At 40.6% G+C, this 25,488-nt stretch overlaps 1 protein-coding gene across 6 annotated transcripts in view; it reads left to right on the top strand.

The window, feature by feature from the left end:
- Positions 1–25,488, top strand: part of SLC6A1 (solute carrier family 6 member 1) — a 130,540-nt gene that overhangs the window by 81,761 nt on the left and 23,291 nt on the right. For all 6 annotated transcript variants that reach the window (XM_043551357.1, XM_037905443.2, XM_037905442.2 and 3 more), the window contains 8 exons: positions 7,755–8,175; positions 8,844–8,975; positions 10,622–10,722; positions 17,150–17,259; positions 17,389–17,521; positions 20,353–20,487; positions 20,610–20,713; positions 21,084–21,208. In XM_043551357.1, the coding sequence (XP_043407292.1) occupies positions 7,938–8,175; positions 8,844–8,975; positions 10,622–10,722; positions 17,150–17,259; positions 17,389–17,521; positions 20,353–20,487; positions 20,610–20,713; positions 21,084–21,208 (1,078 nt within the window). In that variant the 5' untranslated portion in view covers positions 7,755–7,937. The remainder of the gene's footprint in view (positions 1–7,754; positions 8,176–8,843; positions 8,976–10,621; positions 10,723–17,149; positions 17,260–17,388; positions 17,522–20,352; positions 20,488–20,609; positions 20,714–21,083; positions 21,209–25,488) is intronic.

Below are 25,488 nucleotides of genomic sequence, written 5' to 3'. Positions count from 1 at the left end.
GTAAATAAACCAACACATTTTCTGTGAATATTTTTTCAAATTTTGAAATGAATTTGCTCACACCCTTTTACATGTGCTTTCCATTCGAGTGGCTGAAGTTCTTCTTCCATGAACGCTCATGGAAAATAAATTTCAAAGCTGCACTTGCTAAAACCTACCCTCGCACTTGCATGAATGAGTATTTGCTCTAGAAGTACTTTAGCACCTATCTTTTCAAGGAACAGAAAGAGCATCATGTGATTTATCTGGCTGAAAAGTAAATAATGCAGAAAAAACTATTATTTCTAAGCTTACCTAGATGGTACACCCTATGGGGCAGGGATCTTCTTTTCCTTGTGTCTGTACGGTGCCTAAGACCACCCTGGTGTTTGATTGCGGCCTCTATGTGTTTCCACAATGCAAATAATAAAGAATCTTTTATACCTACTGCATCATGCATGTCAGAAATACCATGAAGTCCTAGAAGGACTGTAGCAAGGCAGTGTAGTCAAGTGGATAGAGCACTGGACTGGGACTCAAAGAACCTGTGTTGTAATTCCAGCCCTCTCACTAACCTACTAAGGGCACATCTTCACTAGCAACGTGGCTTGTGTCATTGTGGCATAGCGCTGGGAGAGACCTCTGGGAGAACACTCTCCCAGTGCTCTAAAAAACCCACCTTCAAGGGGAGGAAGAGCTACCGGCGCTGGGAGCGCGGCTACCAGCACTGGTGCACTGTCTACACTGGCGCTTTACCATGCTGAAACTTGCTGCACTCAGGGGGGTGTTTTTTCACACCTCTGAGCAAGAAAGTTGCAGCACTGAAAAGGGCCAGTGTAGACAAGTCCTTAATGGATGTGGAAAGACCCTCCTTCCCTTTGTCTATCTTGTCTGCTTAGACTGTAACCTGTCTGGAGCAGGAATCCTCTCTGTCTACATGGGGCCTGGCACAGTGGGTCCCTGATCTTGGTTGAGACCTCTAGGTGCTAGTGTAATACACACAACTAATACTATACTGATAATATGGATTCAACCATTTGTAATACAATGGTAACTTATCCAAATAATCAGGTTTATTCAACATCAGATCAGTTGGAATGTAATTAATAAATGATAATCCAGATGAGTGTCTTCCATAGCTAGTCCTTTTCTCCAAAGCAAAATCTTCCTGAATTGTGGCAATTACTTTATCTCAATCTGAACATTAAGCACCAAAAGGGGAAACAGGAAAGAAAGGGCCGCGGGCCCTTGGAAAAAGGTTCCAGCTATTTTAGATCTCCTCCATTGGTCAGCCATGAGGTCAGCCATGACTATGTGCTCATTTTATAGATGCTAAGCAGGGTAGGTTTGGGGCAACATCTGTTACGGGGTGATAAGAGGGGGAAGTACAAATAAGAATCTTGTAAGTATATGCTCAAACATGAGATGGTAGCCTCCCGTTCCCTTCTGCTGGGAGCACTAGAGAGATGGAATAGTCTGAGATAAGACTCTCTTGCAGCTTGGGGAGAAAGAGGGAAAGATTTGGGGATATTGTGAAGCTCCAAACTGCATATATCTTTCTTTTAACATTTTCTTTTATACATTTTAAATCAATTTGATCTAAGCCACCTCTTCACCTTCAGTCACTTGGCCACCCACAGGGTCTCAACATTGATTTGGCTACAGGTTTAACTTTCAGTGCATCAACTTTGTGTTTTACTTGCTGGCCAAAACAAATATCAGGAAGTCTTGCATAGTCCCAGCTTAGATTTTTCTAATGGAAAGGGAGGTTTTCCATGTGTGTAATTATTGTACTGCTGCTTGAAAGAAGATGATTGAAAAATCTGAACCAAAAACAGGAAAAAGAAATATTCTTTCCTTTTTTTGGTTCATCATTTTGCTGCTTAAAGCAGAATGCAGCCCCTGATTTTCTCTCTGGTGTCAGCACACAGAAATCACAGTTTTCAGTACTGCTGCTTACTGTTTTTCCCCCTATTTTGTTTATTTCATAAAATGGCTTTGTGGAACCCAGCATTGCCATGACAAAACCAATCCTTAATGCTACATCTGTGCCAGCATCAGATCCCCAGCTGAGAGCTCACAAGAGCTGTGGCAAACCCAATCAAGTAAATGCAAGTAAATTGAAGCTAACTTATTCCGAAACCCATAATAGAGCTGTCTTGAAAGGTCAGAGGCAGGCCAATTGTGGGTAGGAAGTGTGGCTGTCCCACAGAATAACCTGCAGGGAGTTTTAATTAACCACAAGACCTGCAAAACCTCGTCACCAACATCCATTTTTGGTTTTGGTTTTGGCCCAAAGGAGTTCCACACTGCTGAACCCCCATTGAATTCAGTGGGACTCTGCATAGCTGCAGGGGTCCATGTGTCAGGGAGTTCCTTACAGTGTTGGAGCCTTAGATTTGAAATAGCCCTTAGTGATTACTTAGGTGGTTAGTGTCAGATATGATACCTAAAATGCACATTTATGCCTCTCCTCTAAACTGGATGGCAGGTTGCAAGGCGAATAACTTTAGTACACAATAGGCTAATTTTTTAAAAAATGTCCATTTAGCAAGACCAGTCTACTGTTTGAATTTTGCCCCCCAAACGAATTCAAAAGAATGGGCATTCAGGAATAGAGCATTACAAATCTAAGTACCTGCCTACTGAGACTTGCACATTCAACTGCATTTCCTTCACTACTGGTGGCTGTGAGAAGTTCCAAGATTTGTAGTAGGAAATGTAAATCATGTAGTCCATCAAACAATACAGAATGCTAGAACTTCTGTTAGTGTAAATAGGCACAGCTCTACCCAAAAAACTGACACCTATTTATACTAGCAAAGGGTCTGGACTATTATGCATGGAAATGTTTAGAGATATTCCAAAGATGTTTCATGATTGTTTGCTTGTCTTTACATAACTCCTACAGAAATCATAGATATTGTGACAGGGTCGGGCCAGATGGTATAGGCGAGTAATAGAAGGCAGATACATTAGCCCCAGGCTAAGTAGGTCCCTTTTCCCTGGGTAAGGTAACAGGGAAGGTTCCAGAACAATCAGGAACCTTCTGGAGACAATTAAGACAGGCTGATTAGAACACCTGCAGCCAATCAAGAAGCTGCTAGAATCAATTAAGGCAGGCTAATCAGGGCACCTGGGGTTTTAAAAAGGAGCTGACTTCAGTTTGTGGTGTGCGTGTGAGGAGCTGGGAGCAAGAGGCACTAGGAGCTGAGAGTGAGAACGCGGACTGTTGGAGGACTGAGATGCACAAGCATTATCAGACACCAGGAGGAAAGTCCTATGGTGAGGATAAAGAAGGTCTTGGGAGGAGGCCATGGGGAAGTAGCCCAAGGAGTTGTAGCTGTCGCACAGCTGTTCCAGGAGGCACTCTAGACAGCTGCATTCCACAGGGCCCTGGGCTGGAACCCAGAGTAGAGGGCGGGCCTGGGTTCCCCCCAAATCCTCCCAACTCCTGGTCAGACAGGAGGAGTCGACCTGGACTGTGGGTTCAGAAAAATGGCCAAGCTGAGGGCTGCCGTGAAGCTCCAAGGCGAGCAAATCCATCAATAAGCGCAAGACCCACCAAGGTAGAGCAAGAACTTTGTCACATTATAGATTGAAAAACATATGGTACACAACAGCGGATTTTATTTTATTTTATTTTGGGTGATTAAATATTGCTCATACACAGACAACATGGACATTTAGTCCAATATGCAGTTACCCAGTAATCTGTAAGAAGATGTAGTTACAGTGTACTTACAAAGCATTCACAATTACAGGTGAGCATATAGCATACAAGTGTATTCTTGTTGTTTTTTCAGGGTCATCCAATGCAATTGCACTTGAAAATTTGGTCCAAAGTGCTACCTATTATTCTACCTAATGTTTAAAAATGAATATTATCACATCCGTTACCAGGAGTTCCACAAAGGGCCAGATGTTCAAAGGTATCTAGGTGCTTAACATGCAGATAGGAACCTAGGAGGATTTTCAGAAGTGCTATTGATAGGAGTTGAGGACTCCTGAAAATCCCACTAGGTCCCTATCTTCATCTTTAGGCACTTAAGGACCTTTCAAAGTCTGGCCCAAATGAATGTGTGTGGTAAAATAGTACATGCAGTATAGCATCATATTTTGCATATGTGTATTGCATAGTAAAGAGGTCACTTATGCAGGCAGTAAATGACGCTATGATATTTTGGCCCTAAGAGGATCTTGCTTGTGGATATCACGGTATGGGAGGTGACCAATTTGAATAGATTCAGCAATCCCAGTTTCATGCACCAAGTCTACTTTGGTATGTTGCTTACACATGGTGTGCTGCTACTCTGAAACCTATCCTTTGAACATAGTTCACCAGTAGAAATAGAATTCTAGCAAAAGCTTTCACAATAGGCTTAATTCGGCTACCACTCAAGTCAATAGAAAGAGGCAATGAAAGTTAGATCAGGCCAACTGTGTGCATGAGTGTGTGTAAGGCAATGTTTCTTTAGAATTTCATAGAGCTAAGCTGCTAGAACATGGCCTTGAGCCGGGACCTAGGAGCTGTTACACTCCAGTGAGAGACACAGTGGACAGTATGGGGTGAAGCTAATGGAATCCTTGACATAGAGGGCTTGTTCATTAAAAGGTAACTTTGGTTTTTCATATGCCCGTGTATGTGTTTCAGTTTCATAGATTCCAAGGTCAAAAGGAACCATTGTGATAATCTGATCTGATTCTTGTATAACACCGGCTACAGATCTTCCCCAAAATAATTCCTAGAGCATATTGGTTCCATATCCTACCGTCTAGATTTTGGGTACTATTTGTAACAGACGTTGCTGATATCACTGTGTGCTTGAGTTGTATGAGGCCAGTTCTTGCACCCTTGAAATACAGCTCTTTGCAGCTTTGGAGAAGGGGATTTAATGCCTTTGTTAATTAAGTGGCAAAATAGTGCACTCCCTCTTTCCTGTCCCTCCCCTCCCCGATTTATTTACATTACCTTGGCTGCAATTTGTGCTAAACTCTCTAATAGCCATGCTTCAGGAATGTGGTCACAATGCAGGTCGTTCAAATGGCATCCAAAGAACTCTTTGAGGGGCACAAAAGGCAAATCACACCCATCTCAGCCATCGTGGTCGCAGACTGGAACAATGACACAAGTTGTTATAGGTCAGGACTGAAGTGCATTGGTTGAACTGGGTTCCCAAGCTTGCTCAGCTTAAGGTTGCTTAGCATCTTCCCACACTGTGGTTGACTGTAGTTGAACCTTTGATTCCTTATTGTCATAAGCATCACACCCATATTCAGAAAACCATCCCATTGTCCTGAGACAGACTTTCCAACTCACTTGAGTTCCTTTGAAAATTTCAGCCTAAGGGAGATGGGCACAGATTTGGACACCTTTCTCCATAAAGGCTCCTGGGAAAATCTCAACCTTAATCCTACAAAATAATGGAGTAGGGTGAATATTTTACCATTTGTGTGTATTTAACTAGCCCCCAACAATTCTTTTTTGCCAGAATCAGGGAATACTGGGCCAAATGAATCACTCCCCTGACTTCACGTGAGCTATCGAAGGGGGAATTTGGACCATTGTATCCACAGCACAGATAATTGCTATTTTAAAGTGAAAGTTTTAAAACAAATGTTCAGGTTGATAAGCCCAAAGTGTCTCTTCTGATTTTTTTTCTATTGACTGGCACAGGCAGTTTTCTTCTTTCTCTATGTGGATAATAAAACCCAAAAAAGCCATGTGCATGGAAACCATAAAGAATGAATCTGAGAAGCCACGCACTCCCAAGCAGTCATTCTGCAATGATAAAGTTGTGTGAATTTGTGATGGAAGAAATGACCACACGACACTTAAAGAGGGGGGAACGTTATCTGGGCTTGTCAAGGGAAGGCAGCATTGCTTTATGGTGTGTGTGGGGGGAGAGGAGAGAAATGAGGTCAGAAACCGCTGCAAAAGGTGAATGGTGGTCAGCTTTGCAGCGCTGACTTCCCCTCCCCCCCCAGGAATGTGAGGTCAGAAGGCTATAAAGGTGCAAGCCCTGGGTGTTGGAAGCCCCTTTTTCCGCACGCAGGCAAGGCAGCACCCACCCTCCCTCCCCTAGAGGTGGCGAATACCAGGTTGGGTTAGGACCTCCTGTGGGCATTGTGCTAGTCGCTCCTTTTTAGGTGGGGCTGGGAAGGAATTTTTCTCACACCACTAGATTGGCTGCGGTGGAGTGAGGTTTTTTCACCTTCCCCACAGCTGGTGTCAGGGAGGACCTTTTCTGGTAAAAAGAAAAGGTGGTAGGCTATATGTCACAACTTATTTTGTAAATGAGGGGCAGAAGTCCAGTGCAGGTACTTCATAGGGAAGGCATCCAGTGACCAGATAAATAGCCTGGTAAAGGACTTAAAAGGAGGTGCTGGATAAAGGAACGGAACAGAGGAGGTGGGTTGGGGACACCTATGATTGGTACGGCAGAGAGCCAATCCCACCTCATTCTTATAGCTCACCTTAACCCTCTTATGAGGGGGTGGGTGGTAAGGTCCAAGCCATGGGTTGGCTGGGGGGAACCTGGATGGAAAATGAAGGGGGACTGGTGCATTGAAGTCAATAAGAATTGCAGATGCTTAGCACTTTGCAGGAGATGTCACAAGTTATTTATAGTACAGTCATGCCTATTTTCTGCTGCTTGTCTTGTGTGTACCGAGGCCACAAAAGAGTAACATGGACATGGTAAAGCTGTGCAGAATGATTAATTCAGTACTAGCAAATGCTGTTTAAAAGGCCCAAGGGTGTAACCCATACCAGAAAATACAGGGCAAGGATGGTGTGATCATTATAGCCTGTTACCTTAAATTACAAGGTGGAGTGAATCATCTGCGCTCTGTATGCTAGCCGTTAATTGTAAGAATATGTAAGTGTGTGCCTTACTTTACTTCAGCCTTTAAGGGTTGAGCCTTGTGGTTCAATGTAGCCTACTATTTGCAAATTCCTTTGGGAGTCTCCTGGATCAAAGGTGCTGTTATAAATGCATCATCTTAATAATAAGAGGGCCCCAATTATCTGTAGAAAATAACACTGGGATAGTCATGATGGCTCCCTGCAAATAAAGAGAACCTGCAATTATCATGGGAATAAATCTTTAACATGTAAATGTACAATGTCACTGATTTGTTAAAATTTGAACAATGAAAACATTCCTCTTTTAAACTCTTAAAGCAGCAATTTATGCCTATGAGCAAAATTATGCACTGGAATATGGAAATGCTGGGTCCCTGACCAACCTGTAAATTGATGTTAAACTCCTATTTTCTGCAGGTGAAAGTGCTCCAAATTCTAGCTGACAAAAATATTCCTAATCTTTATTAAAGCACGGGCATTACTTGGGATGTGTGAAGAGCCTTTGTTTAATTTTCATGACTGTTGCCACCACTCTGCTGTTTTCTTGGAGCATAAGATAAAGTCAGTGTGTACCATCACTTTCTGAAAAATGTTATGCTGTGCTATTGGAATTGTTTAATGCATGTTTAGAGAAGCATGAGATCTGAAGCTGACTATGTAGTTTCATGTTTTCTCTCTCACTATTTTATCTTTGATCCTGCTACCATTGAGTCAACACCAAACCTCCCATAAGGCAGGATCAAGCCCTTAGATAAAACATACAGCAAAAGTAGCTTTCATAAGGAAAGGCCTCAATTTAAAGGGTATTAAATCAATGGACATCGTCTCATCAGCTTTGGATCAGGCTTCAAACAAGAGGTTACAGTAGAAGCACCTCTGAATTCTGTTTTGATCTTATGTCTTACAGATTAATAAAAAAGCTGATTCTGGGATTTTTGATTGGATCACAAACCATTCCAGCATTTTTTTATTTTGCCAAACTCTTACACCCCTAGTTGGGTAATCAAAAGCCGCAAAGCTGCTGTCCACGTGGACTGGTGCTGAAATTTCTCGTCTGCCTGCCAGAGCCTCTCCAGCTAAACCCAGAGACATGGCAACGAATGGAACGAAAGTTGCAGATGGACAAATCTCCACTGAACTTAGTGATGCTTCCATCACCAATGACAAGCCTAAAACGTTGGTAGTGAAAGTACAGAAGAAGAAAACAGATATTCCAGACCGAGACACCTGGAAAGGAAGATTTGACTTTCTTATGTCCTGTGTGGGTTATGCCATTGGCTTGGGGAATGTGTGGCGATTTCCATACCTTTGTGGCAAGAATGGTGGAGGTACACATTTTATTTTATGCTTGTAGCCTGCAGTATATATTTAGACTAGAATGCCCCACAAAATGTTCATTTTAACATTAAAGTATAAGTTGTTGCTAATCTTTTTTCCATCAATAAAAATAAGAAAATTGTTTGCTTGGTGTTGCAGGAAGGGTGCCATCAAGGAACTGGTTATAGCTCCTTGATTCTCAGGGTGGATTTCACTGCTGTGGGGCCTGTGGAGGTCAGAGCAGCCTGGGGCCTAGCAACTTTAATTAATCATAGCTGGAGCACATTGCAGTGCCGCCTCCTCACCCACTACACCTGGGCCGAATTTGTGGGGAGATGGTGCGAGGGCTGGTTACACCAACTGTGAGCTTCCCCATGGCAGGGTAACTCTCATCCAGCCAGATCCAGCTACTTTCCTTCCCCTTTGTGCCACCTGAACTATTTTAAAAGCAAGCAATCCAAATTATATTAGGTGAAGTCCTTTTCTCCTTGACTTTCTACCTCTTAGGGCTACTAGTTGTTCAGAAAGGCATTCATGCATGTTAGCAATTTTGAATAATCAAAATAAAAATGAAAAAAAATCTGCTGTATAATAGCTATGGAAGTATTGGACTCTTCATAAAAATGTAGATTTAAGATGGCTTTTCACTGTAATGGACCACTTACTGTATTCCTTTTAGGAGCGTTCCTGATTCCATATTTCCTTACTTTAATTTTTGCTGGAGTTCCACTATTTCTTTTGGAATGTTCCCTTGGTCAGTTCACATCTGTAGGAGGCCTTGGAGTCTGGAAGCTTGCTCCAATGTTTAAAGGTACAATATGAGATTTGTATTAATATCTACCGTTCTGATACTTCTAGGTCACAGAAGCTGTTCAAAGCACTTACAGAGCAGATAACAATGTTCCTTCATTTTTACTTTGCTCATTTTTTTTAAAGAAACATCTGATTTTCTGAAGTGGGGCTGAAACTTTCAAAGTCATCTAAAGGATTTAGACACTGATTCCAGTAAAATTAATAGAAGTTGGGAATCAAAATTTCTTGAGTAGTTCTGAAAATCTCAGAATAAATGTTTTACTTAGTCTTATAAATTTTATATTTCTGACAAAATATAGAATAGTAAAGATTGTTTTGAATAGTACTATGTGGAGGAGGTATAAAACATAATGGTTTCAGTTCATAGCCGTGTCAGACAACCTCCTTTTATCCTGGGTCATATGGGTTTTCAGCCCCTATTATTTATTAATATTATTACTTGTATTACAATAATGCCTAGAGGCCCCAATAGAATAACTTTAAGTTTGAACCTCAGAGCAAAACTTAGTCCAAACTTCTTAGTTTTTCCTGGTTTGAGATGCCAACAATGAGAAACTGTGAGTTTTGTCTTGGTTGTAAATGAAACCAGAGCACCCAGAGTGAGGGCTTTGGGTTAGTAGTGAAACCTGAAATGAAATAAGTTTCAAATATGTATTCAAAAGTTAGTTCTGCTCCACACTACAGTACACGTTTTAGCTTTCCTGCATTGTCATCTGTGTGTGTGACTTTCCCTGTACTTACTCCCACCTTGTCCCCCTCTTGTCTGGATTACTGCAATAGGACTACAGCCGGAGAGCATCTTGGAAAATTCAGGTGATGCAGGTTACAGCTTACATAATGGTCTTTCCCAGATAACACATTACATCTGTGCTCTACAGTGTACACCAGATCTTCTCCAGGCACAATTCAAAGTACTGACTTTGGTCGACTGTCTTTTATGCTTTGGGTCCCATGTACCTCTGAGATCAGCTTGAATGTTATACAGTCCCGCAAGGGGTTCCCGTGGGGAGCTGAGGGTGGGGCATTCTCAGTGGATAGCCCACAACTCTGCTCCCTGCCTTTGGTCCGACACAGCCTGAGTTTGCTGGCTGCTGCGGGATACTCATTCTGTGTCCACAGGCATTTTCTGAGGTACCAGGTTGAGGTGTGGTGACTTACTTGAGGAAGCAGTGTGATAGAGTGTGTGGGGTTGTGGGTTGGAAGTCTTTTCATATGTATTGAAACATAGTACTGCACATACAACTGGGCCTCATTTTTCAAAATTACCCACTAGTTTTGGGTGCCAATTAGAGGGACCTAGGAGATGTTTGTTTTTGTTATTTTCAGAAGTGCTAAGCACCACAACTCCAGTGGAAGTCAATAGAAGCTGCAAGTGTTTATCATGTCACAAAATCAGGAATCAGGTGTCTCAATATGGGCACCCAAAACATGAATCACCCAAAATTAGTGTCCACTTGTTATAATGTTAATTCTAGAGTTTCAGCTGGTGCATGATCAATAAATCAATACAATGTAATTGTTCTGCGTATGATGTTTCCCCTTTGTATGCCACCATTTGTATTAGTGCTGATGTTGTTAAAAACATTGCCAAGAATAGTAGAAAAATCTTTAATATTCACTGTGTTTTGTTTTGTTTTCCTGCAGGTGTGGGGTTAGCAGCTGCTGTCCTGTCCTTTTGGCTAAATATTTACTACATTGTGATTATTTCTTGGGCCATATATTACCTATATAATTCATTTACTACTGTAAGTGTGTGTTTACTTTTGTTTTAATAGAAGAAGCAAAAACTTGTTGCTGATAGCCGCTTAATCCAATCCACCTCCTTGTAAACATCATTGTGGATTTAAAAAATAATCTTTTTGAGAACTAAATTGAATGGAATCTCTTTTATTTAAGTAGAGAAAGTTTAAAAAACATAAACAAAGTACACAAAAACTCCCTTTTTCCCCAAAAAAATTTAGAATGAAAAAAATTTATTCACAGTTTTTCATTCAAAAAATTACAAAATGAAACTCAGTGAAAATTTCATTTGGATTCAGTTTTAATAAAAGCCAAAAATTTCCAAAATATGGGAATTTCAGATTTTTTCTCTCTATTTTCAATCATGATTGTATGGAATGAATGAGGTCTAGGGTCCCTTAGACACCCACCTCTTTTTTTCTCTTCCCTTTTCTCCTTTTTTATTCTGTAATTTTTCAAAACTTCTCACATTTTGGAAAAGTTAAAGTGACAATGTTGCATTGTTTCATTTTTCCTTTTGCCACTCTGTAACTTTTCCAATGTTAACAAAGTTTTGAAAAGATACAGTAGAAAAAGTGATGGAGAAAAAAACTTTAGACATTATTCATTTTGTTGCACTTAGTGGGGAAAAAGAAGGCAGAAAAATCGGGGAAAAGGAAATTCAAAATGTTTTTGGTTTTCAAAAACTGAAACAAAACAAATTTCAGTTTGACATAAGTTTTTGTTTCATTTCAAAATTTCAAAAGTGTTGTCAAAATGCTGTCTAGAGACCAAAAATGTTGTCAAAAGACATTTTTGTGCAAAATATTGTGTTCAACGAAACCCTATTTTTCATCAGAAAAATATTGCAGTTGAAAAATTTAAATGAGCTCTAAAGTTGAGTATTGTTTTTGTCAACAAACAATATCACTAAAATAAAAGTCTATTATAACTGGAACTACAGTTGGCCCATTGAAATTTTGGACTTATTAATTTCATATTTATTATTAATAATGTATTAAGCACCATTGCTGTACAACTGGACCCAATCATGCAGTTTTTATGAAGTTATTACCCAATAAAAACTCCTATTAAAATGAATGAGAGTTTTGCCTGAGGACAACACACTTCTTGTAGAGCGCAGTCTAAATCCATCTTCATTCTCTTCCACTATATGCTGAATGGAATTTCATAGAAATTTAAGTGGTATTTCACCCATATGTGTGATCTATAGATTGTATGAGATGCCTTCCATTTAGTTCTCATGAGAGCAAGTATGGGTAAAACAGGTCTGATCTTGTGTTCCTTATTTACAAAGATGCTCCACCCTCCTCCCCCAAACAGAAAGAAAGAAACAAACAACAATGTAGCACTTGGTCAGCACAGAACAACAACTCCTCTTTAGAAATATTTTTCTCTATGCTGCCATGTTGTTATAAGATAGAGGCCCAGATTCTCTGGGCTGGCCAAGCTCTGTTCAGCAGAAAACTGGGTGGGGGAGGACAAAGATAGCTTCTCTGCACCTTTGTGGTTCCCCAGTCCTGAGATTGGTTCAGTTCCCCTCAGTGCATTTTAGAGCAGCCTCAAGGCAGTCTGTAACTCCAGAGAGGTCCTTTGGAAGCCACGGATTGCCAAAGTGCAGTGGTACTCCAACCATGCCCCCCACCAATGCGGAGGCCCAGGAAGCATGGTTCTGTACTACCCAGGAATCATCTATATAGGGGGAAACTTAAGAAGATCAGTTAAACCAGCTGTATGACTAATTTGTGCCACTGAAGTGTCTGAAAGGAGCCATGGCAGAGCCAAGAATCTGGCTCAGTTTGTTGATGTTTTGTTGTTCAGTATTGTGCATGCCACAATGGAAATTCTGAATGCAGCTTTCATTAGTCTCTTTTGACTTGGCTTTTCTAAGGAAGCTTTACTTTGCTTCTCGTTATTTTCTATAGTTCATATTTAAGAAACTTTTGTTTTCTATAAATTTTAAAAAATGGGTAGAAAAAATAATTTGGTAAAGCCACTTTCCAAACACACTAAATTGAAATGAATACAGACTCCATCAGAACTTGCATCTTGTTTCTGGACAACCTCATTAGTTAGGGACTTAAGGTGTTTTCATGATTCATAGATTTAAGGCCAGAAGGGACAATTATGGTCATCTAGTCTGAGCTCTTCTATAACACAGGCCATAGAACGTCACTCAGTAATTTCTGCATCAAACTCATAATGTCTGTTTCAGCTATAACATATCTTTTTGTCTTGATTTAAAGACTGCAAGTGACAGAGAATCCACCAAAAAGAAAAGGAGTACTTGTGGCACCTTAGAGACTAACCAATTTATTTGAGCATTCCTAAGTGAGTTGTTCCAATGGTCAGTTACCCTCACCACTGAAAAAAAAAAATTGGGCCTTATTATTAGTCTGAATTGGTCTAGCTTCAGCTTCCAACCACTGGATCTTGTTATGCTTTTTCTGTTACATCTAATATCAGAAATGTCTTCCCCATGTAGGTACGTGTAGATCATAATCAAATTACCTCTTAACCTTCTCTTGGCTAAACTAAATAAAATGAGGTTCTTGAGTGTCTCACTATGAGGCATATTTTCCAGACCTTGAATAATTCTTGCAGCTCTTTTGTTGAACCCTTTCCAGTTTTTCAACATTATTTTTGAAATAGGGACTTAAGAACTGGACACGATATTTCAATAATGGCCTTGGTAATGCTGTATACAGAGATAATACGACCTCTCTACTCCTACTTGAAATTCCTCCTCTTATGCATCCAGAGATTGTGTGTGTTCTCTTACCTACTTGTCCAGTTGGCTATCTACCATTATCCCTAAGTTCTTTTCAGTGTCACTCCATTTCAGAATATTGTCTCCCATCCTGTAAGTGTGACGCAAGTTCTTTGTTGCTAGATATATGACTGGCATTTAGCTGTATTAAAGTGCACATTGTTCAGACAAAGGTGTACTTGACCAAACAGTCCAGATCAGTATGTGTAACTGACCTGTCCTCATCATTATTTACCTCTCCACCATTTTTTGTGTGATCTGCAAATTTTACTAGAAATGATTTTATATTTTCTTGCAGATTATTGATAAAGATATTGAATAGCATTGAGTCAAGAACAGGTTCCTGTAGAATCCCACTAGAAACACCCCATAGGATAATTCTCCGTTTATTTATACAGTAATTACTTTGAGATATATCAGCTAACCAGGTTTCAGAGTAGCAGCCGTGTTAGTCTGTATCCGCAAAAAGAACAGGAGTACATGTGGCACCTTAGAGACTAACAAATTTATTAGAGCACAAGCTTTCGTGGGCTACAGCCCACTTCATCGGATGCATAGAATGGAATGTGTATATCTTACTATATGTTCCATTCTATGAATCCGATGAAGTGGGCTGTAGCCCAAGAAAGCTTATGCTCCTGTTCTTTTTATTAGCTAACCAGTTGTTGAGCCATTTAATTTGCACTATACTGATTTTGTGTAGTACTGATTTTTTATGGGACTAAGTCAAATGCTTCACAAAAGTCTAAGTCTGTTAAGTCAATACAGCAGCCTTTATCAATCAAAACTGTAATCTCAAAAGGCATCAAATTTGTTTCTTCACCATCCTTTATTTCTTTACTGCTTGCATCCCATATCAGTCTTTTCATGATCTTGCCCAGCATTTATGTCAGACCAACCAGCCTATAATGTCCTAGGTGATCCCATTAACTCTTTTAAAATATTTGTGCAACATGAAGTTTTTTTCCAGTCCTCTGGAACTTTCGCAGTGTTCCAGGATTTATTAACAATCAATTTTAGTGATTCAGAGAGCCCCTCAGCCAATTCTTTTAATACTCTTGGGTGTCCTGTTGATTTTAAAAGGTTTGACTTTAATAGTTTCTGTTTAACGTCCTTTCCAGTTATTAATGGAATAGAAAGTATTTCCTTATCGCTGTAAGATATGAATACATCATCCTGCTTCTTTACAAATACAGAACATAAATATTTATTGAAAACTTCTGCTTTTTTCACTCATGATTGACAATTGTACCATCATTATCTAATATTGAACAAATATAATATTGACCTTGATACCTGGGAACCTACTAGAGCAATGTATAAAAGATTCCAGTTGCAAACACTTGGAGGATGAAGGGGTGATCACTAGCAGCCAGCATGGATTTAACAAGAACAAATCATGCCAAATCAGCTTGATTGCCTTCTTTGACAAGGTAACTGGTTTGGTGATAGGGGGAATGCAGTGGATATAATATACCTGGACTTTAGCAAGACTTTTGACACAGTCCCAGGTGACATTCTCATAAGTAAGCTGAAAAAATGGGGGCTCAGCGGAACTACCATTAAGTGGATACATAATTAGTTATACAGCTACAAACAAAGAGTAACTATTAATGGAATGATGTCAGATAGGAGGGAGGTCTCAAGTGGGGTTCCACAGAGATCTGTTCTGGGTCCAGTGTTATTTAACATCTTTATTAATGACCTGGATGTAGGAATAGAGAGTATACTGATCAAATTTGCAAATGGCACAAAGCTAGGGGAGGTTGCAAACATTTTGGAGGATAGAAATAAAATTGAAAGGGATCTTGATAAATTGGAGAACTGGGCTATAAACAACAAAATGAAATTCAACAAAGACAAATGTAAGGTGCTACACTTAGGGAAGATAAACCAAATGCACAAATACAGAATGTGGGATAACTGGAAGTTGTGGTGGGTCACAACCTCAACATGAGTCATCAGTGCAATGCTGTTGCAAAAAAAATTAAATGCAATTTTGGGTTGCAGTAACAGAGGCATAACATTCAAGTCACCAGAGGTGATAGTACCACTCTACTTGGCGCTGGTTAGGCCTCAGATGGAGTACTGTGTCCAGTTTTGGTCACCGCTGTATAAAAAAGACTTAGAGAAACTGGAAAGGATCCAGAGGTGAGTGACAAGTATGATCAAAATGGTGGAGTGCAAGCCATATGAGCAAAGGCTGGAGAAACTGGGTATGGTTAGTTTGGAAAAGAGATTAAGAGGGGACATGATAGCAATCTTAATATACTTGAAAGGCTGCCATTAGAAAGATGGAGAAAAATTGTTCTCTCTTACTGCAGAGGGCAGGACAAGAGGCAATGGGTTCAAATTATAGCATTGTAGATTTAGATTAAATCTCAGGAAAAACTTCCTAACTGTAAAACCAATAGGACAATGGAACAGACTGTCTAGGGAAGTCATGGAAGTTCCTTCACTGGAGGTTTTCAAAAAGAGGCTGGATAGCCATCTGTCTTGGATGGTTTAGACACAACAAATCCTACGTCTTGGCAGGGGGTTAGACTGCATGAACCTTAAAGTCCCTTCTTAACCCTATGGTTCTGTGAGACTATGATTCAATACCAATGTTAGGATTTTGTTTGTTGATGATGCATTTAAAGAATTTCTTCCTATTTTCCTTAACCTTACTGGCCATAGATTTTTTTTGTCATTGATACCTTTCAGCTTTCTTAAACATTTTCTTAAAGCGTTCTCAAACAATTCCCAAGTATCATTCACACTTTTATTTTTTCCTCCCACTCAATTCTGCTCAAGATTGCTTTCAGCTCTGGGCAATTGGCCCTCCTAAAGAACCAAGTTTGTTTGTTTGTGACTATATTCTATTTGCACATAACATTTTCTGGATTTTACATAACATGTTCTTCATAAGACAAAGTTGTTGGTAGTCTGGTATATGCTGGGAGTGTAGGATTGGGGTCTAAATTGGAGTATTTTGATTTTCAATTCCCGTGAAGTCTCTGATAAACTCACTCTGTATGCTGTAACGTGCAGTAGTCTGCAATAATATATAAAATCATTGGCTTCCAAAAGTATGACTATCAACAGGGTATATATTTTATTGAGATCAACATTGTCCAAAATTACTTGCACAGATATTCAGTCATTGGATTCTGGTTTTTATCAAAATATCAATTCTTAAAGTAAGGAACACTGTTGTATAAAATACCACTGGAAAATATCAGCTGTAGTTCAAGTTCCTGTAAACATCTCTCCTCCTCAGTCTGAGAGGAAAACTGAAACCTTTGGAAATGGTGTGCTCAACAATAGTCACATTTCATTACCTTTAATGTAACAATGACTCTTGAGGTCCTCTCCAGAGCAGCCGTAGCTTAAAGAACTGTCAATACACTCTCACATTGTGAGAGGCATAGCTGATTCTGAAACATTTTTGGCTGATATGGTGAAGAAAGGAGGAAACATTTTTACATTTGATTCATATAATAGAGAAGAAAAATAACTTTTATGGCAGGCATTCCCCCAGGGACATACGTGCAGTGCAGAACTCAACCTACATTAGTTTTCGAGTCAGCTGTCATTCCTAGTCAGAGGATATAACTGAGGTAATTCTTACTTGTAAAACATTGTCAGTAGTTTGACTCATATTTTTTCTTTTTAAATAGACTCTTCCTTGGAGACACTGTGGAAACTCATGGAACACAGAGTACTGTTTCTCCAATTACAGTATAGCAAATACCACCAACATGACAAGTGCTGTGGTCGAATTTTGGGAGTAAGCAGAGCAGAATCTCTCTATACATCATTTGTGTGCATATGCATAGTTCAGCTTGTTATAATACATATACATACTCACTTTGGAATAAGCAGTTGTCAAATGCACCATTCTTTTTGCTGATTCTAGACGCAACATGCACCAAATGACAGATGGATTGGAAAAGCCAGGGCAAATCCGATGGCCATTAGCGATTACACTGGCAATTGCCTGGATTCTAGTGTATTTTTGCATCTGGAAGGGGGTAGGCTGGACAGGAAAGGTAAGATTTAGAACTGTTGTACATGCTTTTAAATTGAAACTGTGCCTATTTTGCTCAACCAAGTATTCTGAAAATTCATAAGGTAAGATGTACTAGTGACAGCCATCTTGCTGGAAAATGCCTCTGAGATATTGAATGCTGCCTTACTATAAAGTATAAAATCTTCTATTTTTTCACCCTTGGATCTCTTTGTAACAGTGTATGAAGGGTTTTGATAATTATTCAAAAATTACTTGATAATTACTAACAATGAGAGAGAGACACCAGATGGGTGAGGGAATATCTTTTGTAGCATCAACCTCTATTTGTGAAAGGGGCAAGCTTTCAAGCTTCACAGAGCTCTTCCTCAGCTCTGGAGAAGGCAATAGAGTGTCCAAGCTATATACAAAATGGGACAGATTGTTCAGCATAAGAGTTCACACACACATGTTGTAGAACTCCACTTAAAATGAAGTGGGCAGTTGCCCACTCATCTCCTGGAACCAACACAGCTACAACACTGCAAACAATGACTAAAAATGTCCATACAAAAATAATGGAAAGCTTCACGAAAAATGCGTCAATTTAAAACCATGTAAAATGGATGTAGATGTGATGTACACCTCCCTGCACCACAGTTGGTGAATCTGGCCCAATATGTTTAGTAATCTACCTGTACCTGTCACCTGTACTTTGCACAAAATCCTGTGCATAAGAAGAAATTCACAACTTCATACTTTGGATCAACAAGTAAGTGCCCACTTAATGAAGCAGCTGTGTGTGTGTGTGGTGGGGGGGAGGTTATAGTTTAAGGACTTGATTCTTAGCTACCCTAAGGCTTCTTTGCACCACAATGGCAGTGTAAAGGGGAGCAGGTTGGTAACATCCAGTTTGAGGCCCCTTTAGCCTGCCAGGGCAGGCTAAAACAGCCTTAGAATACATGAGAATCAGGCAAAAAAAAAAACCCTGAAACATGCAACAGTTTTGAAATTCTCATTCAGGGTCTTCTATGACCATTAATACTTATAAATCCCATACTAGACCATTAAGTCCTTATGTTAAACCTTAACTCTGCCACGAGGACTTACACTTTCCAACACTCCTGTATTCTCATTACTATGTACCTATACTATGAATATCCGCTGGTGATAGTAATATAATTTCAGTGTATTTACCAAAAACTACATTCACTGTACATTAACTACATGAATTTGAAATGTAGCTACAGTATAATTCTGAGGCCTGGCCTTTATGCAGCTGACGCTGGGTTGGAAGAGGTACAAAGAGCCTTTCCCCCTTGCACAGTCCTTGCTGGGGCCAGTCAAAATTGCTGTCATTGTGCTTCAGGGAAGGTAAAGACTACTCCCTCCCTACTTCCCTGGGGATGGCCTGGGACTGGGAACAGCATTTAGCATAGACCCTTGGGCTTCACCGTGTTCTTATGTTGTGCCCACTACCTCTTCTGTGACTAAAAAACACCTCCCCAAATTAGCAAGTCCCGGGAAGAAGTGCCATGGAGGTATGTGCTGCTGCAGCTCACTGTCTGTAGCAGCAGCTGCAGCCTACTGCTGGGTTGGGGTGCAGGATTCTACACCATCAGTCCCCACATAGGACATTGGCCTTTGTGCAGGGGACCAGGATTTGGCACACCAATAAGATATAAAACACTATCATTAGGCAGCAAAATACACATAACTGAAAGGAGCTAATTTAGTGACTGCTAAGTGTATGTCTGCTCCCTTCATATAGACTGATGACAACATGCAAACGATTTGTCACTTATCTGAAGAGAGAACTAAGGCTATGTCTACGCTACTGTGGTAAGTCAGCCTAGGTCGACGTAGCTTAGGTTGACTTACTGCAGTGTCTAAACAGCGCTGGGTCAACGGGAGACACTCTCCCATTGACTTACCTTACTCTTCTTGTTCGAGGTGGAGTACCGGGGTTGACTGGAGAGCGCTCTGCCATCAATTTAGCGGGTGTTCGCTAGACCTGCTAAATCAACCCCTGGTGCATCGATCCAGCGGTAGTGAAGACATAGCCATAGTATAGTTGTCAGATTCAGACTCCACTCTAGTGATGTTACCATACTGCACTTAAGTGAACTTCGCACATAAACTTTGATGTGGCCAACTGAAGGCCTTCTTACTGGTCAGTAAGAGCCAGGCTCCACTTTCAGGTTAAGCTGATAGTTGGATTTAGCCTGTTCAAAGAAAATGGCTGCAATCCAGAATTTCCCTTCTCCTCCTCCTTTCATACTTTCCAAGGAGGCAGCTAATCCATTTTTGTGGCCTGTCTTCCCAACAATCTATCCCAGGGCTTTTGGAAGCCAGATGATGTCAAGATCCACTGCAGGGCAATTCTGTCACCAACAAATGTCTTCCACCTCTCCCCTCTGCCTGATGTAGGAGCAGATCCCTGCTAGCAGGGATAGAGCTCACGGGATGGGAAGAACAGAGGCATATGGTGCTCTCCTCCAGGCTGAGCTCTGCATGGCAGTGCTGGTGCTCACACTGCCAGCAATGAGGACAAGAGCAGTGTGAACCAGTGCCTCAGGGGCAACCCTGCCCTCTCCCCAGCCTCTGGCCCTAAGAGCAGGTGGCAGAGCAGTTGGAGGGGGATGTTATTTACATTTGGTAAGTAGAGGATTCTGGACCTGGTGTATGGGAATAAAGAGCAGTATACCGTCACTTCCCCACCAAATTTGACCCTTGCCCAGTATTGCAGATTGAAAAACAAATCTGGGTTCCTATCACTGTATTTTTGTGAAGCAGATAGCTAAAGCTACTGAAAGTTAATGCAAAGAGCCCATTCTAACTCCATGCTTACAATTCCTTGTTTCTTTCTATTAGGTGGTATATTTCTCTGCTACTTATCCATACATCATGCTGGTTATCCTGTTCTTCCGTGGAGTGACACTGCCTGGAGCAAAGGAAGGCATTTTATTCTATATCACTCCTAACTTCAGTAAGCTTTCTGATTCTGAGGTAAACATTTAATCCTTGTAAACCAAAGTTCAGTGCTAATTGCTCACCATTAACAAAGTACCTAAGCAGCCACCAAAGTGTACATCTACACATAGTAAAAAAAATTTGCTTTCTCCAATTAGGTCTGGCTCGATGCTGCCACTCAGATTTTTTTCTCCTATGGTTTGGGTCTTGGTTCACTGATTGCTCTTGGAAGTTACAACCCTTTCCACAACAATGTTTACAGGTAAATGTATTGTTATATGTATTATAGTAGGACTTAGACATCCCTACTGAGATCAGGGCCTCACTGTGCTGGGGGCTGTACAAATACGTAGCAAGAAACATTTCTGGGTCCTAAGATCAAAGAATCTAAATAGAAAAGACCAAAGTAGTAATATCCCCATTTTACTAATAGGGAATTGAGGCCCAGAGAAATTATGTGACTTGTCCAAGGTCACAGAGAAAGTATGTCAAAAAACTGAATCCAGAAGTGCTGAGTCCCCAGTCAAGTGCCTTAACCATAAGACCATCTCTCAATGAGGATAATAGAAATCCTGGAAGGTAATCAATATTACTTTGTTTATTAGTCTAATGTACCTCTGTCTTTGTTTCAGGGATTCCATCGTAGTGTGCTGCATAAATTCATGCACAAGTATGTTTGCTGGCTTTGTTATCTTCTCTATTGTTGGATTCATGGCTAATGTCACAAAGAGGCCTCTTGAAGATGTTGCAGCATCAGGTAGGCAACCTATTTCTTTAAGCAATTCAGTGGCATCCATTAGTCTGTTTGCAGCAATATATATTTTATCCAATAATTCCATTTAATTATTTGTTCACATTTAAGATAGTCCAAGAAAGATTATAGGGCTTGCTGGAGTGAAAAACTCCCATGCTGCTTTGCAGTTAAGATAAATATGTCTAATGAAGAATGGAATTTCATTGTGTAGTAACCCTTAACCTATTTTGAAATGTAATTTTACAATGTACTAACGCCAAGATTTATAACAGATTACATTATCCAGTAAAGGCCATATGAAAGGACTAACTAGCAGGTGTTGAGACAGGTGGAAAGTTGCAATGGAACAGGGAACTTTGGAAATACCTTTGAGATTTTGCTTAGTTTATTTCAATGAACTAAAAATAAAAGTGAAGATAAGTTGAAATATTCATGTTTCCACCTGGTTTGGAGCTAAACCATGAATCATCTCAGGTTCACTCAGAAAACTTATGATATTGAGAAAGTTTTCCACGATCCTACTTTGAGTTTCCAACAAAATCAGGCTGGTTTCACCATTTTTGTTCCAAACATTTGCACAACCTGTGTGTACCAAAAGAGGCAATCATCAGGGGCCAGAATCAGGGTCATCCTTAGGATTTATGGTGCCCTATGCAGTATTATTAAACCGGTGCCCATATGCCCGACGGCAACCCGGGCTCCTATGTGTATTTTAGATAAGGGTGGTCTTTTAAAGGATTTATTTTAAAAACTATGTCTGACGGTACAAGCATTTAAGGCTAAAGATGAATACTTAGATTGTGCATCTAAACATCTATGCAAGGATTTTTTAGAGATGTGATTTTGTAATCTTCAGCAACACACTAATGAAATATTTTTAAAGCAAATTTTAAACTAAGGTCCTGTAGACTAACATGTTCTGAGTAAACTAAATATTGCAGTAATGCACAACTGTTTTTGTCAGTAAATTAAGAAACTGACAGTATCTACCTGGGGGTTGGCAAATGCCTGCTAAAGGGCTTCATTACCACTTGAATGGCCCTTTAACAGTTTCAGTGTTGTGCTAATAGGTCTGGCAGGCTGGAAGCCTTTTTCACTTTTAAGTACTAGATCCCCTCTGGAGGAAGACTCAACAGGCTGCAGCAGCCAGCTGTGTTGGGAGCCTGCAGGAAGGGTCAGAACAGGGATAGGAACAAGTGGGTAGGTGGACACTAAGACCCACGGGTGCCCCAAATTTTTGGGTGCCCTAGCAGTGGCGTATGCTGCATATGCCTAACGACGGCCCTGGCCAGAATAATAAGGAATGAAGGGTAACAAGGATATAATTACTCCCAAGAAATTATGAGGAAAAAAGACCATCCTTCAGACTGGACGTGTGCTGTGGATATAAACTGTTCAGGAAGGACAGATATGGGAGGAAAAGTGGAGGAGTTGCATTCTATGTAAGAGAGTGGTATGATTGCTCAGAGCTCCAGTATGAAACTGGAGAAAAGCTTGTTGAGAGTCTTTGGGTTAAGTTTAGAGGCGAGTACAACAAGAGTGATGTCATGGTGGGCGTGTGCTATAGACCACCATTTCAGAAGGATGAGGTAGATGAGGCTTTCTTTGGACAAGTAACTGAAGTTTCCAGATCACAGGCCCTGGTTCTAATGGGGGACTTCAATCACCCTGACATCTGCTGGGTGAGCAATACAGCAATGCACAGACAATCCAGGAAGTTTTTGGAGAGTGTTGGGGACAACTTCCTGGTACAAGTGCTGGAGGAACCAACTAGGGGCCATGCTCCTCTTGACCTGCTGCTTACAATAGGGAAGAATTGGTAGGAGAAGTAGAAGTGGGTGGCAACCTAGGGAGCAGTGACCATGAGATGGTTGAGTTCAGGTTCCTCACAAAAGGAAGAAAGGAGAGTAGCAAAATACGGACACCGAACTTCAGAAAAGCAGACTTTGACTCTCTTAGGGAACTGATGGGCAGGATCCCCTGGGAGGCTAATATGTGGGGGAAAGGAGTCCAGGAGAGCTGGCTGTATTTTAAAGAAGCCTTATTGAGGGTGCAGGAACAAACCATCCTGATGTGCAGAAAGAATAGCAAATATGGCAGGCGACCAACTTGGCTTAACAGTGAAATCTTCGGTGAGCTTAAACTCAAAAAGGAAGCTTACAATATGTGGAAATATGGACAGATGACTAGGGAGGAGTATAAAAATATTGCTCAAGCATGCAGTGGTGTAATCAGGAAGGCCAAGGAACGATTGGAGTTGCAGCTAGCAAGGGATGTGAAGGGTAACAAGAAGGGTTTTGACAGGTATGTTAGCAACAAGAAGAAGGTCAGGGAAAGTATGGGACCCTTACTGAATGGGGGAGGCAACCTAGTGACACATGATGTGGAAAAAGCTGAAGTACTCAATGCTTTTTTTGCCTTGGTCTTCACAGACAAGGTCAGCTCCCAGACTGCTGCACCGGGCAACACAGTATGGGGAGGAGGTGAGCAGCCCTCAGTGGTGAAAGAACCAGTTAAGGACTATTTAGAAAAGCTGGTCCAGAGCTAATGCATGCAAGGGTGCTGAGGAAGTTGGCTGATGTGATTGCAGAGCCATTGGCCATTATCTCTAAAAATTTGTGGCGATTGGGGGAGGTCCCGGATGATTGGAAAAAGGAAAATATAATGCCCATATTTTAAAAAGGGAAGAAAGACCGGTCAGCCTCACTTCAGTCCTCAGCAAAATCATGGAGCAGGTCCTCAATGAATCCATTTTGAAGCACTTGGAGGAGAGGAAGGTGATCAAGAACAGTCAACATGGATTCACCAAGGGCAAGTCACGCCTGACCAACCTATCTTCTATGATGAGATAACTGGCTCTGTGGATATGGGGAAAGCAGTGGATGTGATATATCTTGACTTTAGCAAAGCTTTTGATAGTGACCCAAAGTATTCTTGCCAGCAAGTTAAACAATTATGGATTGGATGAATGGACTATAAGGTGGATAGAAAGCTGGCTCAATTGTCAGGCTCAACGGGTAGTGATCAAGAGCTCGATGTCTAGTTGGCACCAGTATCAAGCGGAGTGTCCCAGGGGTCAATCCTGGGGCCGGTTTTCTTCATCTTTATTAATGATCTGGATGATGGGATTAATTGCACCCTCAGCAAGTTTGCAGATGACACTAAACTCGGGGGAGAGGTAGATAAGCTTGAGGGTAGGGATAGGGTCCAGAGTGACCTAGACAAATTGGAGGATTGGGCCAAAAGAAATCTGATGAGATTCAACAAGGACAAGTGCAACAAGAGTTCGAAGATGTCCACAATAATCCTTTTCCTGCACTCCCACTGCTAGCTAACAATGACTTTATTAAGTGCAGCCTGAAAGGAGGCTGCGTTGGTGTGTCAGCAGGAAGTTCAGACAATATAACAGGAGAAGACTGTTTCTGTTCTGATTATTCCACCTATAATTGTCCCTTCTGGGAATATCACAGAATGGTTTTATAGACGAGGGATAAGAAAAACACTGATCAGATCCATTTGGCATGGATATTACATATAGAATATTGAAGCAGGAAATGATAGCCAGCTGAATTTCCAGGCTTTGTTCAAATGGCTACCATTTCTATAGTCAAGGAAATGTAAGAGAGTTTAATGTGTTAAGCTGTGCAGTCAACTTCCATTTATAAATAGTTTACAAAGGGTTAATAGATGTTTTAATACATTGCTAATCAGTCATCATACAGTCCAATACGTCAATAGATGGCTTATTACTAACACCTTCTATTGATGTGCTTATAGGGATCTGTAACACAAAGTATTCATGTCTGTAACATGCTCATAAAATCTATTAGTCATTTATTAACCCATTATAAACCATTTATAAATCAAACTTTAATACAAAGTTAAATGGTTTAATATCTAGCTTTTTATTTATTTTTTTATTTTGGGGGGGATACTAATTAATATGCACTGAATTATTTTAAACAGAAATACCAGCTTTGTCTCATACTGTTCAGATATCTGTGAAATGTTTGAAAGGAAACCTGGAACCTCATGAAACTTGGTTGGCTTGAGGTGTGTGTGTGTGTGTGTGTGTGTGTGTGTGTGTGTGTGTGTGTGTGTGTGTGTGTGTGTGTGTGTGTGTGTGTGCGCGTGTGCGCGTGTGTGTGTGTGTGTGAAAAAATCTCTGATGCAGAGATATAGAAAAGAGAAAATGCGACTGCAAAATAAGAGCAGTCCTCAGACTTGTCTGCTATGCCCCACAGTTTGGAATATGGGGGTGTGAAAAGCCATGTCCAACAAAG

The sequence above is a fragment of the Chelonia mydas genome, chromosome 7, assembly GCF_015237465.2.
Source record: "Chelonia mydas isolate rCheMyd1 chromosome 7, rCheMyd1.pri.v2, whole genome shotgun sequence".
Taxonomy (NCBI): Eukaryota; Metazoa; Chordata; order Testudines; family Cheloniidae; genus Chelonia; species Chelonia mydas.
Note: the sequence above shows the minus strand (reverse complement) of the source record. Positions and strands in the feature narration are given on the sequence as shown.